The sequence below is a fragment of the Rissa tridactyla genome, chromosome 18 (genome assembly GCF_028500815.1).
Source record: "Rissa tridactyla isolate bRisTri1 chromosome 18, bRisTri1.patW.cur.20221130, whole genome shotgun sequence".
Taxonomy (NCBI): domain Eukaryota; kingdom Metazoa; phylum Chordata; class Aves; order Charadriiformes; family Laridae; genus Rissa; species Rissa tridactyla.
This window is the reverse complement of record NC_071483.1, coordinates 3,421,806-3,439,960: the sequence shown is the minus strand read 5'-3', so window position 1 is coordinate 3,439,960 and position 18,155 is coordinate 3,421,806. Positions and strand designations below refer to the sequence as shown.

General features: G+C 40.9%; 2 protein-coding genes across 9 annotated transcripts; one reads left to right on the top strand and one right to left on the bottom strand.

The window, feature by feature from the left end:
- The first annotated feature begins 876 nt into the window (after positions 1-876).
- On the top strand, positions 877-12,121 carry SRSF10 (serine and arginine rich splicing factor 10). 8 transcript variants are annotated; one of them, XM_054223511.1, is made up of 7 exons: positions 883-1,164; positions 3,276-3,382; positions 5,145-5,246; positions 6,924-7,086; positions 7,385-7,438; positions 7,613-7,714; positions 10,835-12,121. In XM_054223511.1, the coding sequence occupies exons 1-7, from the start codon at positions 1,100-1,102 to the stop codon at positions 10,851-10,853; spliced, it is 612 nt and encodes a 203-aa protein (XP_054079486.1). In that variant the 5' UTR covers positions 883-1,099; the 3' UTR covers positions 10,854-12,121. The 8 variants fall into 8 exon arrangements, with proteins under 8 accessions (XP_054079482.1, XP_054079483.1, XP_054079481.1 ...); XM_054223509.1 differs by lacking the exons at positions 883-1,164; positions 10,835-12,121 and adding exons at positions 1,327-1,670; positions 3,857-4,256 and having other exon boundaries at positions 3,276-3,447; positions 5,125-5,246; positions 7,613-10,828; XM_054223507.1 differs by lacking the exon at positions 10,835-12,121 and having other exon boundaries at positions 877-1,164; positions 7,388-7,438; positions 7,613-10,828.
- A 432-nt stretch (positions 12,122-12,553) lies between these two features.
- On the bottom strand, positions 12,554-16,981 carry PNRC2 (proline rich nuclear receptor coactivator 2). Its single transcript, XM_054223515.1, has 3 exons — positions 16,795-16,981; positions 15,520-15,724; positions 12,554-14,867 (listed from the first exon to the last, which is right to left on the bottom strand). The coding sequence occupies exon 3, from the start codon at positions 14,847-14,849 to the stop codon at positions 14,427-14,429; it is 423 nt and encodes a 140-aa protein (XP_054079490.1). The 5' UTR covers positions 14,850-14,867; positions 15,520-15,724; positions 16,795-16,981; the 3' UTR covers positions 12,554-14,426.
- Positions 16,982-18,155: the final 1,174 nt, after the last annotated feature.

Sequence of the window (18,155 nt, the reverse complement as noted above, 5' to 3'; positions counted from 1 at the left end):
GAATTTTCATACATATTCAGCCATTAAAAATAAAAGTGAAAATACAGGAGAGACAGACATCAGGTTTTTTGCTCCCATTTGTAGTTCACTGAAAATTCCTTAAACCAGCAAGAACGCAGACACGCTGCTTTACTGAAGCCCTTCATCAACTCACCTGTAACTGTGCAGTCACAGATCTGCCATTTATCTGCCTATAAACTTGTTGCTGAGTCACTTGTTAAGACGTTAAGAAATAATCTCTCTACCTGCTTACTTTATTGTTGTCATCACACAAACGGCTTTAGTGAAAAAGGGCTGGTCCTTTGCAAAAACTGCTGCTCTACAAGTGTCTGATGAAAAGTCCTGGGGCACAACAACTGCTGGTGAAAAGGGCCACAGAACCGCGATCCCTCAAGCCACGGGAAAAGGCCCTGCGCAGTGTATTTTTCTGCAAAGGGCTTAATGAGAGCACTTATAATCTTATTTGGATCTTGTTCAAAACTGTTCATTTCCAGTTGGAAAAGCTCTAAAAGGGTAATCCTGGCAGCAAGTATTCCTCCCCAACCACCGAATTCCACGACGACCAACGGGTCGCTGTGCTGGCCGACTGCGCAGGAGCGAGCCACGGCGGCGAGAGGTGACCGCGGGAGGCACCCTCTCCCCTCACAGCGGCCACCCGCCCCCCGTCTTACCCGCGCGAGGAGCGTCACTCGCGCGCTTCCCCCTCTTTCGGCGGGAAACGCGCGAGACCGCGGGGGCGGCGCAAGGCGCATGCGTGAGCGGGCGGAGGGGACGCCCCCCTCCGTGCGTGCGCGCTCTGCGCATGCGCCCTCTGCCCGCCGCGGGCCGTGCGCATGCGCCCTCTGCCCGCCGAGGGCCGCGCGCATGCGCATTGAGGGCAGGGCCGCTGTTGGCGCCGGCCGTCGCTCCCCCGTGTTTCCCTCTTCGCGCCCAGCTCTCGCCGGAAGCCCCGCGGGAAGTCTCGCGAGAGGCGGCGGGCGGGTGGCGGTGGCGCTGCGTGCAGCTCCGGAGGGTCGCCTCAGCCGCTCGCCTCCCCGCAGCGCCCGGGCCTGGCCTGCCGCTCGCTGCCTCTCACGTCGCCGCCGCTGCCGCCGCCGCCATGTCCCGCTACCTGCGGCCCCCCAACACCTCGCTCTTTGTGCGGAACGTGGCCGACGATACCCGGTGAGTGGGGGCGGGCGCCAGCGGGGCGCGGGGGCTACGCAGGCTTTGGCGGGCTCGCTAGGCCGCACGGGCGGCAGCCGACGGAGGGGCGGGGGGGGCCCTCCCGGAGCGAGGGAAGGGGAGGGGGCGAGGCCAGCCTGCTGCCTTCTGCTGCTTTACCTTTCTCCCTGCCTTCCCTTTCCGCGCCCTTCTCCATTTTCCTCTCCCTGCTCGCCATTCCGCTCTCCTTCCCTCCTCTCCACGAGGATCGGTTGCAAAACAAACGTCCAGAAAGAACAAAGATGGGCCGGAAGAACGTGAAACTCGTACTCGCGCTTGAGTTTGTCCAGCGGGAGATTGAGGCGGGATTTGCAAGCCCGCTTGAGGGATAGCCGCCCGTGCCCCTCAGCGATGCTGGAGTGTGGAATGCTCCTTTGAAATACGGCGATTGTTACTAGAAGGGCGAAAACGGCGCCTTTGCTGTGGGTGTCCCCAAAATTCTTGGCGGAGTTGGTTCCGTTAGTATGGTAATTGCTGCCAGTTCGGGTGGAATGTTGTTGCATTAACGGTTATGTGTGGTGTCCTTTTATGACACTATAGAGTGGGGGGGAAACAATGCTTTTTCTCAGTAATAATTGTATTGTAGCGAAAGTCTGTAAGGACTGAATACGTGCAGCGACTTAGTGAAGTAACTTCACAGTGAATTGAAATAATTAAAAAGTGGTTATTGCACAAGTTCTTGTTTAAGGCTTGGGTATTTTTAATAAACTGCTAGGTTTCTGCATTTCTGTTTTGCAGTTTATTGCATCCCTTTTGTGTTTTATCAGCTGTGAAGCACAGAGCATATTAGTTTAGAACGCGCATGTGAATTAGAGCGCTTTTATGTTGTTAATTATTGTAGAATTTGTATGGGAAACCCTGTAAGGTCTAGTTGTATAAAATGCAAGCATGAGTTTTTAAACTTGCTACCTGGGCAGCTTGCACCAAAGTTGTTAAGCAAATAACCACACCATTGGCACGATGGAATGAATTAGGGACCGTATCGTAGACAAAAGTGTAAATAGCTTCAAATCTATTTTTTTTTAATGAATTTTTCTTTTCTCTCTTTTGTAGTTTATTTTGCTGTCAGAACAGTCTGGGAGGACTGTTGCTTCCTAACTTTTTTAAAATAATGTGGGTTCTGTTGAGGCTTTCGACATAAGCTTGTGATTGGACAGTACATTCTTCTTAGAGGTGGTTTCATCGTGAGATCTTGATGTTGGTGGTTGTAGTTGCCTTCTGCATTCATTGACTACATGCACTGCAGATTCTTTCCCAACCGATGAGAAAAAGAAATGAATAGTAGTAACTCTTTTATACCACATAAATATGGTATTACATCAGTCTTTCACATACAGGTTGTTGTCCTCAAATGACACAAAAATACATGTAAAGAAACTGATGTGATAAGAAACCTCTCTGTTGAGGAGTCAGTAGTTGTTCCAAGTATAGTTACAGATCTATTCAACAGTTCTTGTGCTCAGCTCTCTTAAAGCCACCTCCTTGGAAAAGCTATCCTAAGGGCATGAATGGTTGCTCACTCAAGTTTTGTACTATTTGATGTGGTTGTAAGTATTGATTATTCTATGGAAATGAGTTTGTGTGACTGGTTTGTTCTCATACTGTTTATGTGGACCTTACAGTTGATGTCTGCATGTTGCAAAATCATTATCACGAGTTACGTGAGGTACTTGAATAACAATAATTCTTAGGTCTATCTTTTTGCTTTCTGCCCACCTTTGCTAGTACATCCTGCGTTGAATTGAATAATACGTGTCGCTTCTCAGTTTACACTTCTGTTTTAGAGTTATGCTGAACACTGGTTTCCAAATGCCAGGGTGTATCTTAAGCATCCTGAGTCTTGAGTGTTTCGGAAAAGCCTAGTGTGGTGCTTAACAATGAACTGCTCAAACATTTTTTTCCCCAAAATGTTTTGCTATGTACATCTTCTACCAACTGCTTACGAAAAGATGAGTGGTCATATTGATTGTAGATTTTAAAATTTTTTAGATTACTATTATTTTTTATTTGATGGATGTTTTTTAACACCTTAAATAGTGAAAAAAACCTGTAAGATATTTGTGATATTCTAGGTCTGAAGACTTGCGCCGTGAATTTGGTCGTTATGGGCCTATAGTTGATGTATACGTTCCACTTGACTTCTACACTCGTCGTCCCAGAGGATTTGCTTATGTTCAATATCCTTTCTTCAGATGGCTGATTAGTGAGGGGTGTTGAAGTTTGAAATTCAAGTTTGTGTAAGAGGTAACAAATCTAAATGAAAAAGCAGTTTACTTTTGTGTTGTATCTAATAAGTGTCTTTCTTACATTGTGGTGTTTCATTATTTTTGAAGATTAACTTCTCTCAATTGTTCTTTGCCTTTTTGAAAAACTTAAATCAAGTCCAGTAATATAAAAGCTTGCTTATGTCACTGAAATTAATACTATATGATTTAAATGAAAATTTATCACTGACTCAAAATTGTCTAGCACGTTTTTATTATCACTGGTATGTAAGTAAACTTGTGCTTAGCAAACTGTGGCTGGTATTCATTGTTAATTTAACAAATGGGAACTGGAATCACTTGATCAAAATCAGATTGTGTAAAAAAATGAGGTGAACTTCTTTCTTTAATATTGTCCCCTAATTTACTGTCCTCTGTTGTTGCCTCAGAATGTAAAGCTGTACAGTAATGGCGACCCCAAAGAGAAAGCATGAAAGAACCTTTAGAGTAGAGTTCAACAATTAAGGCAAGTAGACAAGCCAAAGACCTCTTAAGGATCAGGCTTGAAGAGAAGGGAGAGTTTGGGAAAAGAAAAAATAAAGAAAAGCTGGAAGAAGGACAAGCCATAATGGGAGACAAAGCTTCGCTTTATCTACAAAAGGGGGAAAAGGTTGTTTTTCAAAGTAAAAGATAAAGCCATCTGTCATTTTTGGCCAAGCATCTCATGACAAGTCCTTCTGACAAGCACTTAAAGAGTTAAAGGTCAAGATGAAGTTGAATGGTGGCCAAGATTAAAGGAGTCATACCTGATGTATCCTACAGAATAACAGCTTTTCTTCTGTTTGTCACGTAAGCAGTAATTTGATGAATGATTCTGGTTTAGTCCATTGACAAAACCTGTAATATTTCTCTTGTGAGTGCTGCTGTAACTGTGGTCTTGAGTGAAAGTGCATTCGTTCTTGGTTTATCGAGATATATACCTACAACGTGATAGTTTATTTTCTGCATAGTTGATGCTGGTGGTGAACTGAGTTGCTACAAGGAGAAAGGCAATTTGTTCTTTCAGGTCAAATAGCTGGAAGGTGGTGTGTGAATTACAGTAGTGGTCAATCTTGCAGATTAAAATTAATAATGTTTGTGTTACTGAACATCTGACCTGACTGATAGTGTAGGGGTTTTAGTGTATGCTTTTATCTCGGGCTGTTGAAGGTCTGTATACATGTCCATGGCATTACATACTTTAAACTTAAAATCAGTTGGTGAAAAAAAGCAAAGCTTTATCCCAATTCTAAAATTAATAGACAGATGTTAAATTTACTGTTGGTATGCCTAACATAATTTAAGAGCTAGGGTTTAATTTTAGTAAAGTCAATGTAGTGGAGGGAACTGAATGACCATTAACAAATGCATTTTGAAAAGGATACCGCTTTTTTTCCTTGCATAAGTACAAGTGGGAGAAGAAAAAAGTTAGAGTATCGCATAGTAACTGCTTGCTGACAGATAAGTTCATGGTCATATTATGAGACTTTAATTTGTTATAGGAGTTCTCAGATAGCTGGTGGTTAATTAAAAAAAAAATAAATTATTAGTGTATACTGTAGCATGACCAAAAGAACTTAAAAGAATAAAACCCAAAACCAAAAGCCCTGTAAAATTATAAAATAACTTTTTTTTTTTATTTTAAATGCCAAATCTGTAAACTATTCAAATTCCCAAGTACCTTAACACTCACCACATTTGAAGATGTCCGTGATGCAGAAGATGCTCTCCATAATTTGGATCGAAAGTGGATTTGTGGTCGGCAAATAGAAATCCAGTTTGCACAGGGGGATCGGAAGAGTAAGTGCCTTGCGTGTATTTCATCAGACTATGATTTTAGCCTTAATGTGTAGTGCCAGGCAACATTACATGTGTTATTAATTGTTGTGATGTGTTCTTACTTGTATATAAATAGCATGTGGATGTTCTGCTTTTTATTCGGTAACTATTAATGACTCATTTTAATTAAAAACAGATAACTAAGTATAACAGTCACTTAACACAATCTGATCCTTGCTGCTGGCAGAGAATTCTTAAGAGCTTTCTGTGCAGCTCTATTAAGCTTTCTTTGCAGAAACACAGTGTTGAAAGTTCTCCCTGTCAAAATGAGTAGCCCAGTTTTAATGTATTGCAATGTTTATATTGTGTTGAAGCATATTAGCGATTCTGTGTGGACGTTTCTCAGTGCAGTCCAATTTCTAGGATTGAGGTAATGTCTTCGTTTTCATTTGGCTTCAAGATAAAAGTAAATTTTAAGGTATCTCGACTCAACATGGAACAGAAGTCTTATATTCTGAATAGATGATTGTAAAGAGAACTTAAATCTTTCACATCTGTAATTCGTATACATATTCTTAATATCTAGATAGATACAGATATTATATAAAAATACAGCGTGGTGTTGGTAAACCTAACACATACTTGTTGATCTAAAACAGGACTGTAATACTTACATGCAGCTTGGGAATAAAAGTGCCTTAAAGGTCTTTCAGTTAAAGCTATCAAAAAAACAACCTAACTGTGCAGGTTTCCCTCAAATGCACACATTTAACTTTTATTGAAGTCAATGGAAATTACATGTTCTGAAGGACAAGCTTCTGTCCTGTATACAAACATCGGGATTTCTTCCAAGTTTCTGAAAAAAAATTAACTAAATCTACTTTAGTGTTGTAAACAGCAGTGCTTAAAACATAAAAATTGTAGCCATTTAGTACAGATAGTGTTCATCACAGCATGATACGTTTAAAATGCTTTAAGCATGGTCTCTGGGTTTGAATGAGAATGGGATTTAATGCAAAGGAAAGATAGCTGTACTGCTTAGAGGAAATACAACAGAAGACTAATAAAGTTCATTCATTCTTAATCATTTTAATAACTAAGCTACAGAGTGAATGTGCGTTGTTGTACTGGCAGGGGGAGTACTTTTAGAATCAAACTTCTCTTTGTGTGGCTTCCACTGCTGCTTCTGTACAAGCTGTCTTTTAATCTTTAAAGAAGACTGTGGATCAGGTGTAATGTGTGGTGCTGTGTAGTTAAGAAAATGGGTGTTTAATTAATTCCTTGTTAGCTTTCACTTTTTGAGTAAATTCAGGAATGTTAGAATATTTCAGTCATGGGATTGGCCTGTCATACCAGTTTCCAGGTGGCCTGAAATCACCTTAGCCAGTTCTTTGCTCTGGTTGTATGGGGCATTAATCCTTTCTTACTGATTTTGGGTTTTGTTTTCTTTTGGATTTTTCTTTTCCCCCTAGATTTATAATGCCCACAAGGCTGCATTAATTTTTGTTCAGTGATTAAAGCAGCAAAAAGCAAATGGCATACAGCAATCTCTTACCCATTCTTTTCATAAACCTCTCTGCTAGAATCATGAATTGGGTTTTCTGCTAAATACAAAATGTATGGATTAGTAGTGTCACTGAAAGGAAAGTAGGGCATCTTTTTTAGCTTAAAATGTTAAATATTGCTTTTTTTTTACAGCACCAAATCAAATGAAAGCCAAGGAAGGGAGAAACCTATACAGTTCTTCTCGTTACGATGACTATGACAGATATAGGCGATCTAGAAGTCGGAGTTACGAAAGGAGACGTTCTAGAAGTCGTTCTTTTGATTACAGCTATAGAAGATCGTATAGTCCCAGAAAGTAAGTGTAGTGTGTGTTTGGCTTCAACTGCACAGCAGTCTGTTGGAGGAGAAACACCACATTGACTACTTAATTGTTAAAATTTTGAATAATCTTTTTCTACACTCACTTTGTAATTACTTGTGAGAGTTACATATCTTGCATGCTACATCAAATCAGAAGTATTGAATGAAACAATTCTGTGTTTCATTGAAGAGTAACTAAAAGAAAATGCACAGCTTGAAAAATAATTTATTAAGCATTTCTGTACATACGTAGGTATTTGTCACCGTTTACTTTTTCTGATGTACCTTTTTAGCAGTAGACCTACTGGAAGACCTCGTCGTAGCAGAAGCCATTCGGACAATGATAGGTAAAATACTTTTTACACCCTTTAAATTGAAAAGTAGATCACTGTATTCCTTTAACTATAGGTTTATAAAAAAAGTTTCTCCTGAAAAAAAACGGTAAACAATTTTTAATGTGCTAGATGTCTAAGAATAGTGTTTTTACATTCAAATCTCCTCTCTCCCCTTTATTCTGATAGGTTCAAACACCGCAATCGATCTTTTTCAAGATCTAAGTCCAATTCAAGATCACGATCCAAGTCACAGCCCAAGAAAGAAATGAAGGCTAAATCACGGTCTAGGTCTGCATCTCACACCAAATCTAGAGGCACCTCTAAAACAGATTCTAAAACACACTATAAGTCCAGCTCAAGATATGAAAAGGAGTCGAGAAAAAAAGAACCAGCTAGATCCAAATCACAGTCAAGATCACATTCTAGATCTAGGTCAAAATCTAGATCAAGGTCATGGACTAGTCCCAAGTCCAGTGGCCACTAACAGTGTATCCATGTTGTTTTTAGGCATGTAAGAGTCATTTACACACAGTTCAGTTTACTTAAATTATCAGGAATATGATGTTGCAACAGTGCTAAAAAATATTTTCTTTGTCAGTTTTCCCTGTAGCCGACAATGGTTAAAATTAAAACAGTGTTGAGAAGCCACTGAGAGAGAGAGAGAGAAAGAGAGAGAGAGAGAGAATGTCCACTTGGTTAAATGTCATGGGCAGCTGCTGATTTGGTTGTGGTGTCTCTATGTATATTTTTGTAAAGATTTGCATTTTTAATGCTTAGATATTGGTGATGACTTGATTGATCGTAACTTGCAACGTTGTCCTATTAAAAATGTCATACCCATAGAGAAATTGGTACCAGTTTGTGCTGAACAGTTAAACCAACTGTTTAACTTGTTCTTTAATGCTAAACTTTGTGATAAAACGGAAAACTGGACAGCTGTAGTGCAACACTGACTGCGGTGAAATGCAGACTGGCGATTTTATGTTTCCATTGTTCAAAGGCAGGTTTCTGTGTTCTCCATGCCCACTGACAGAAGTAGGTTGGTAAATGGAGCTCTATGGAGAGATGTTTTTTGAGATTTCTCTTTAACCCTGCCATCTGGAGGGATGGTACTAACATTGCATGTACTACATGGGGAGAGAGTTGGTCTTAGAAGCTCATTCAGAGACTGTGCAGTGTCGTGACTTGTCAGGATAGAGGCTTCACTGCTTTTGACCTGGCTGCTAGTACTAAATGTGTGAGGAGAAAAAACACCTGGAAAGGAAAATTAAATTCCGATTTCAGCAAATGGCAGAGCAACTAAATAATAGGTTGTGTGTACATTTTATGCAGTTTTTGTATCTATTCTAATTTTTAGTGAGCGGTTAACCATAAAATTGCTTAGTTTTCCTGCTGTTAGATACAAGTAGATTGTTTCGAGTTGTGTGTGTACAGTATATAAGAACTAAACTTTTATGCCAATGACTCCTGTGGTTAGTTGGTGTATTCATAGGTATAAAACTGTAGCCATCTTTCTTCCTGAGTAACAAAGGCTTGCTTTTACACATCAAAAAGTATTTGGTCAAGCAAGTCTGAATGACTTCTTCCTCAGAATGGATAGTGGTTTGGTTACAAGATTTCATTTTACTTAAGAACAAATGTTTGAAGTTGGATATGAACAAGAGCTGCATCTCTAGCTATTTAGTTTATCACTAATACAGTATATTTAGTAAATTTGAATGTGAAAAATAACAAAACCAGTGTGTAATCTTACCAGTATTTCTCTAGAAGGCAAGATACTTTGTTACGAAAATGGCTTTTGGCGTTGTTTTTTCTATTTACCTTCAAAAGCCAGCATCAAATGCCTAGTGTTCCTTGCTGTCCTACGTAGTAGCATATAAAGACATTGATTTCACAAAGTTCCTTTTTAGAGAAATATTTTAGGTTTTGGTTTCAGTGTTTTCAGCAGGGCTTTTGAAGAAAAGCAGATGGCTTTTAAATATTGGCGGTGGAACGTGCTTAGGGGGTTGATTCTAGAATCTTTGTACATTTGATAGTATTTCTAACTTTTTCTTTACTGTTTGCAGTTAATGTTCATGTTCTGCTATGCAATCATTTATATGCACGTTCCTTTAATTTTGTAGACTTTCCTGGATGTATAGTTTAAAAACAGCAAAAAGTCTATTTAAAACTGTAGCAGTAGCGTGCAGCTCTAGCAGAGGAAAGTTGTGGGATTAAACTTTGTATTTCCTTTCTTATAGAGGCTTCTAAAAAGGTATTTTTATATGTTCTTTTTAACAAATATTGTGTACTACCTTTAAAACATCAATGTTTTGATCAAAATAACTAAAGACCCAGCTTATTTTCTGCTTGCTGTAAATTTAGCAAACATGCTGTAATAAAAAAATGAAGGAAATACTGATCCACTGGAATTATTGTAGCTTTAGAATTTGACTCCAGAGCATGGTTAGGAGTAGAGCTGTGCATCCCTTATGGAGTAAAATCCTTACTATGGTATTTCAGTAGTGTCAGGAATTTATCGTTTAATGTCTGAATAAGTATCATTTCACATTTTAAAGGGTTACTAGACAAAATAAGAATGATAAGCATATGTTTTAGTATAATATATTGACATTTCTTTTCCGTTAACTTTCATTATTGCTGGATGGACTGCCCTATGGTTACAATTTGCATATTATTAGCCAGGTTATGAACTCTTTAAAATCAGTAATTGAAGATTCCTATAGAACCAAATTCCTAGTATCACTTTATCAAATTGTATTTGCCATATCAAAAGTCGCGCCAGCAGTGGTTCTTTAGAAGGTGGCAACACTTTGCTGGTGATGTTTAGAATTCAAGCTGCCTCCTGGCACTTGTGGTATTTACAACTGGTTCTTCTTATGCCATTCAATGAAAACAACTCTGAAAAGCACTTAATTGCTTTGAGAAATTCACTCTTACACTTTGTGAGTTGAGCTGTGATTATCTTGTAGCTGTCCATAAAAGTGGCTCATGAGAGCAGAAAAGCCCACCCTTTTCCAGCTTTCTTAAATGAATATAGTCTTTAAGACTAAAATCCTACTTAAAAGCGGTCCACCCGACTGTGTCATGGGGAGATGGGGTTATATGGTTTTGTCAGCAGCCTGCGAGGCGTTGCTGTAATTAATGTTCACGTTAGTCCAGCCAGAATTAGAGCTGGATCGGTGGGGAGGAGGGAGGAGAACATCTTTGTGTCCAGGCTGAGGTTCTAATTTGAGACTGCAGAGTAACAGTTAACTATACCTTAACTATTTTGTCAGCATGTCCTTATATTGTGTGCCTCAACATTTATGTATAGCAGAGTTTAAAATTTTTTGTTTTGAAAATCCAATTCATTGCAAGTATAATGTAGTATCTGACAGTTCTGATGGTTCTTTCTTTCTCTCCCAGAGGTAGGACTAAACTTTGACTTGACTTGTGTATATGAACAAGCCAGAAAAGCCGAACACAAACCCACGATGTTTCAAGAGTGCATGAATAAAGATGTTGTCCTAGTTCTTGCTCCCATGGAAAAATTGTGAAGAAGCTGTTCTGTGGGCCTTTCAGTTGGGGACGAGTTAGCAGGATGTGGCCAAAAAGGGCAGGGAATGTTTTACGCATTCACGCAAGTCAAGCCACAGCCCATCTAGATAAAACATCTCCCTCCCTTGATGCAGGAATCCTTGTCCTGCTCTAAAACACACACACAAAAAAAAAGCAGTAGCCTGTTTAGTGCGAGCTACCTGCAGGTTATGCACAGCTGGAATGCAAGAACATACGCAGGCTACAAAAGATCATGTATAGGCATCTTTCTTTTGGAGTCTCAAGAACGGTGGGAATTATGTTTTTCTGTGGTAAACTAGATGATTGATTTTTTTTTTTTGTCATTCCTGCAAAATTTGTAGAGTTGAAGTAGTGTGTAAAAAAAAAAAAAAAAAAAAAAAAAAAAAAAATCTGCTGAAAGTAATAATGGCTGTGCTCCAAAATATCTGCAGAGTTATCAATTTATCTCAGCAGTAATAGAAGGCTCTATTGGAACTTCTTTTTCACCAAAAGTCCATGCACCCAACTGATAATCATAAATCTTAAACTTAGTGGTTAAGTAGCTGGGTGTTTAAATTAGGGACTATAATAGACTGGTCTCTGAAAGCTAAATGTTATCCTTTCTATGTCTTTTAAAGATGTTTAAATGTACAGTATAATGGCTTTATTCAAAGTGGAAATTTTCAATTTAAATGTTATTTTGAGCTCTCTTCTTGGAAAGAGCTTTTTTTTTTTTCTTACTGTTTAGTCTGGGGTAACAGCTTGAAATATGTTCAGAGAAGGGCAATTGGATTGATATCCATCGCAGCACTGCTACTTGATTTTTTGGCAGGGATGTTGCAGATGAACATTTTGAAGTACAAAGGGATAAATTTACACACTTTTAGGACATAATCGCCCATTAATAATTGCTGGTTTTCTCCATTTATCTTGTAACTTGCTTAAAAAGTCTGTAGTCCATTGCTATAATATTTGTCTAAAGATGCTCTTACTGATGAGACTATTATAGGAAGGGAAGACTCTGTACCCTGTAGTGTGTTTGATCAAAAGATGCTAATGTTTTATTCATCCACATCCTTTCTTCTTGAGTTTTGTGTTCCATCTGTGCAAATAACCCTGTGAATTGGGAATAAAATGTACAAGTTTTGACTATAACTTGAGAGCACCTTCTGACTTAATTACTGCAGCCGTAGCCTGTTGGAGCCCGGTCACGGAGCATTCGGATACCCCAGAGCTGGGCAGAGCCCGCCAGCCCCTTCCAGCCCAGCTTTTGTTCTGGTGAGTGTGAATTTTCCAGCCCTGGGCTCACAAATCCCTGGCCAGGCTGAGGGAAAGGGCTGGAGTTGAGGAAACTCCTTTATTGTGAAGCCATTTCCAGCTTGTTCTGACACTGGACACACAGAACACGTGCCGGGGGTTCTCAGGTTGCTGACTCATACCAGATAAAGAAAATTGTGAAGAGTTTTGTGCCAGTTAAGGATATGAAAGAGGGCATTTAAATACATTAATCGGTTTTCTGAAGTACAGAACACTGAACTGCCAAAAAAAATCCCACTTTTCCATTACCATCTTAAAATAAATAGATGCTTTTAGGGGGTGAAAAGTTTAGTTTATTTAAATTTTTGTTGTTTCCAATTTGTACACACACAGTAATAGACAATTTGAAGTCGAGCACACACAATTGTAACTGGGATAACAGCTCATTCACTGGTGAAGGTCCAGGTCACAAAGTCATTAAGTTTAAAGACTGCCAATTCCACCTTATTTGGATTTGTAAACATTCAACCAGCTGCCAACGCATTTTGAATGTACAGAAAGACATCTTACACAACATCTCACCATCTGCAAAACTCCTTTTCAAATTAAAGCACTTTTTAAATAATTACTGTATTTTTAAATAACTGTGGATTCTGTTATCACAGTTCGGTTGTTTCCACTACAGGATCAACTGAACCGTGACAGCGCTGAAAGCTGCACCTGGCAACTGCCCCGATTCTGTATTTTATTTTGTATTTTAGCAACTATTGGGACAAAATGATGTAGCATTGATTCATTTTAGAAACAAATACTTACACTTCATCAAGCACCCAAACTCAAGCCATTGGCATTTTTTGTGAAACATCCAATTTGATTTTAAACACCTTAAGTACTTTTTTCATCATTTATTACGCACCTCTCCTATACATTCAGATCATGAGTATCTTCAACTTCAGCAGCTTTTTTTTTATTATTTTTTTAAGTTTTATTAAAAAATTCTAAATAAGCCTCTTTTGCACTGAGTTTACTTTAAAAATGAGCTCACAACCAAGTATAATGTGCATATTAACTGTACGTTAAGTGCAAGGGCACAGCCACAATTTTTTTTTTTTTTTTTAAACAAAATATCTTTTTTTTAAGTCGGGCCATGTACTCAACATGGTCATCATACATTCAGCAGTTTTGTACTAAAAAATACTTCTGTGCAGGAAAGCCCAGCATAAATTTACATATGCTACAAAGTTTTACACTTATTTACATGGCTCTGTCTTCCCTATGAAAACATTTCAATACCTGCCACAAGCTATGGTAACTTAGAACAATTATTACAGGGTAACCAATTTAAGACCAGCCTAAGTAACTACGACACCTTTTCCACAATTTTAAAAACTGATATAAAAATGTATTTTAGAATTGCAGTGCAATTGGTATGCAAAGGGGTTTTTTACTTTTTTGGCAGTCATCTGGCAATGTCAGTTGGCACAGTCTGACTTGGGATTCCCATGGAAAATCGCTAGAGCTGGAGAGCGGCGGTTCAAGAATGTGCACCAAGATGTTTCCTAGATCTAACTTTTTGTCACAGGCTTGAAATGCTTCTCTACTGATTCAAGCACGCCAAGTCAAGCTCCCAGGAGAATAATCTCTGCGGTTTACCTAGTAGCCAGGTGGAGGTCTGCTCAGCAAATCTGCTCTGCAGTTTTTATTTAACACAAGTTTGAAAGGCAGCAAAGTACAAGACTAAAGCTTTCAGTGCATTTTTTTTTTCAGTTAATGCTGCATTAAGTTAGGCAAAAGCTGTTTTTCTAACACCACAGCAAAAAGTAGTCACAATTCCAATTCTGAGAGACAGTCCCATTTACAATAAATAGAATAAATGGTTACTGCTGAGGATTTCACTAGATTGATTGTAGAGAAAATGGCAGGGGGGTTGGAACATGATGATCTTTAAGGTCCCTTCCAACCCAAATTATTCCATGTTTCTATGGAATAACCTATTTCACAGTGAAGTGAACACAGCACACAAGTTTTGAGGTAAAATACAAGGGGAATGTAAACTTCCAGCCCCTTCTCTTCCAAGTGACTAACTACATGCAGCAAGAACATCTAGTTCTGTACACCTGTGCATCTGGAGTTAGGAATAACAATTTTTAAATTTGAAACCCTGTAAAATTTAAATAACTTCAAAAATGTGAAAAGTTATATCTCAAGCCTGGACTTTAAGTAATGTTTTAAGCTGAAATGTCATTATTTCTTTATCAGAAGGTTTAAAAGAAACAGGTACCCAGTGGCTTGGTGGCTTAGGAAGAACACTTGGTGAGGGTGGCTCACTGAATTTTGCTCCAGCATAGTTCTGATTGGTTTGAGGTGTGAAAAACAGGTTGCGATTCGATAAAGTAGGACTCCAATTTTGATTATTGGGGAAATGAACATTGTTCTTTCCCCCTTTTTGCATGGCCTGCCATGCACCAGATGATGAGTTGCATCCATGTCCTCTTTCTTTCTTCATATAGGTCTTCATCTGTGAATTCTGGTCTTTATTCTTCTGCCTGTTTTTAAGTTGTTGATGGTTCTTGGTCATATTTCTAGACTGGGGAGCTGGAATGTTGAATCTTTCTCCACCACCCATCTTCAACTTAAATGTCACCTGTAAAAACGGGGGGAAAAGTTGGTGGAGTCTGCATTACTACTTTAAAAAAAACCACAACAACAACAAAACAGAAAATATTTCAGAGAAGTTTTAGATTCTAAGCAGCAGGACTGAAACCAATCTAACCAAAACTTACTGAAAGTAGTGTTTTTCATTCTTTACTGGACACCACTTCAAAAATACTGAAGAACTTAACTGACACACTAATCCATCCCGTGGGAACCATACCTCAGCCCCTTTATTAACAGTCACAGCTTTGTCTACCTAGTTATGAAAACACTGGTCCCCCAAGCAGCTCAACTACTAAATACACCACTTTTTTTCTCAGCAAAAGGTGTTACCGGAGGAATGTAAAACACATGTTGCTCACAAAATACCCTGCCAAATTTAAGGTGTTAGTATTTAATCCTGAAGACATTTAAACCAAGCTTGTTACACCTTATTTGCATTGGTAAAGCCGCTCTCTGGTTTTCTAGTAAATCCAAGAATTACTCTGATAAACCTGAAGTGAAATGAAAACAACCTCAAATGGAAAGCAGACATTTGTAACTGAACTTCCAAAGCAGACAGACAGATGCTATCACACTGAAGTTGGCACCTTCGTGCTGACTCTCCTACAGTATAAGATTGCCCTCCCACCCCCTTTTACCTTTCAGTTGTCTTCTCAGATTCCACACTCTCCAACTCTTGCCCCCTTTCTTGCTTCCAAGCCTGAAAGAGTAGGTGCTGCCTTTTGCTGGACTCGTTCCTTTGGCTAGGAATAGAAGTTTTCATGGGCTGATCTGCTGTTTTCAGCCAGGTAGCCGAGCCCAACATCGGATTCTCGGCACAGAAGCTCCAAAGGAGAAGTCCCACTGTGTAAGAGAGAAAGCTGTGTGAACTCAGGTTATGGAAACACTTGTCTCCCTCTCAAATTAGTAGTAGTATCAAATAAGCTAAAATAATTCAGAGAATTCATAAAAGTCAGTTGTGTCTCTTATTTGTGAAAGATGACAATATGCTTAAAACTAAAGAAAAAAAACAAGGTAGTATTCATCTTACTCTGTTTGTATAAACCCCACCATTCTACTTATCATTTCACAAAAAAGAGCATTCTTATCATGAGATACATGTATCTAAATAAATATTTTAATTAAGGAAAGGCTGGATAGAACCTTATCCTTTTTTCAATAGGGGGAAAAAGTCAAATACAACGGGGAAATACTTTGGGATGAACTCTTAGACAACTAGCGCTCCAGTGCATCGCTCCTAAGCACAAAGAAACCCTCCCTGAAAAGCACCCCTGGAGAACTCGCCCCCTCATCCTGTGGGACCGGGACGGGAAAGCAGCGCCCAGAACTGCCCCCAAGTGTCCCCACGCTTCCCAGGAAACCAATCGCCCCCCTAAACCCTCCTCCAGCCATTACAACACAGCTTTCTAATCTGCCAGCTGGGTTTTTTTCACCGAAGTAATTCCTTATTAACTTAAAATAACTTCCCGTTTAGCCCATGACTCATCCTCTCCTGAAATCTTTTTTAAGATTTTAATCTTAAAGCACTCTAATCTGTTCACCTCCCCCTAATCGACGTGTCACCCTTGAGTCACCAGCACCCTCGGTCCATCTCTCCCCAAAAGCTCCAGGAAGAGCTACCCATCGTTTCCAGCTTTCGCCTTGTATGACTAAAACTAAGGGCCGAAGTCACGTCATTAGCACAAACCAAGCTGCTGTCTGCTCCCACCGGAGCGACCCTCCAAGGCTCGGCACTTGCCAGAGCTCCTCCGTCCGTTCGTCTCCAAACTTTCTCTTTTCTTATGCTGCCTACAGCCCCCGGTCCCTCATCGAGCCGGGAATCCCCGTCCCCACTTCCCCAACAATGGAGCAGCCCAGCGAGCACAACATGGCGGCGACAGCGCCCGGCCCTTCCCGCACCGCTCCTCCCTTACCGACTTCTGTCCGTCTCGTTCGCCCAAAAGCACAGACAAAAACACAGGGGCCTTTAGGAACCGACCCCGCTGCTTCTCCGCCGTCACTCTCCGACACCCCCCCCCCGCAAAGCACAGCCCAAACCGCTCCACCAATTCCGGCCGCTGCCCCTCTTGTCTCCCACACAAAATGGCGGCCGCTTCCCTACGCCGTATAACACCCTCACCCTCCTCCCCCCTCCCCAGACCACCCCGCTCCAGCCAATAGGAGCGCGCCGCCTGCTCCCTCCGCCAATCAGAGCCAAGCCCCGCCTGTTGCCGGGAGGGGACGGGGCAGACCGGCTGCCGTTTGAATCTGCCCAGCGCAGGGCAGCTCGGGAGCGCGGCCGCCCCGGGGCCGGAGCCGGGGCCCTTCTTTGTCCAGGGACCGGAGCCCTTTGTCCCGGGCCCGGACCCTCCGCCGGGCACGGCCCGAGGGTCCCTGGGCTGCGCTGCCTAACCCCCCCCGGCCCCGCTCGGCAATTAGCACAACAAAAGGAAGGAGTAGGGGGGTGGCCGCGCCAGCTGCCGCTTGGGGCTTCAAAGAGGTGAAATAACTAACAAAAAAACCCCACCCCTCCGGCTGTAAGAGGGTCCCCGGCAGCGGGGATTCACCGAACAACGAACAAAGAGCGAAATCCGGCCCCGCAGAGATGCCCCGCAGTCTCTAGACCGCCATAAAAGGGGTATCTCCGAGCAAGGGGTCCGGCGAGCCCGCGCGCCAACACCTGCTTGTGTTTTAATAAAATACCTTCAAAATTTTAAATCACTAAAAACAATTCAGAGGGATTTTCAACGTCAAACTGTAAGGAAATGCGTGAAGGGAAAAGCTTCCACAGTTTTAAACCACTGTTGTGGTTTAACTCAAAGGTGCCGAGCCCCCGGCGCTGGCGGCTGTTCGTGTTTATCTTCACATACTCTTTATTTTGCCTCAAGGGACCGTTTACACCGAAACCCACCTGATTTTACGTGTAGAGGTGGAGTGAAAATTCCATAAACACAGGAAACCTGCACACTCTCAAGGGAGCTCCGGCTCCTGTCACAGCTGAGGGGCCAGTCCAAGCACTGCACGCTGCATGAAGGACCAAAAAAAGGAATTTCAAAAGAAAACAGAAAGCAACTAAATCAGTTTAATCGACTCCGGGGCGGGGGGGAAGTACTTACAAACCACACAAAGATTCAAAGTTTTGATTTTCAGGTACAAATACCTCGAAGAGTTCATTGAGGTACTACACAGTTATAGCTACAAAATGGAAAAATTACTGTTTCCTCCTTTTATCTGTAAACCGTTTAAACCAGAGCTGGTTTCTGACTGAGCAGCACCTGGTTTTACAGGGCTCTGA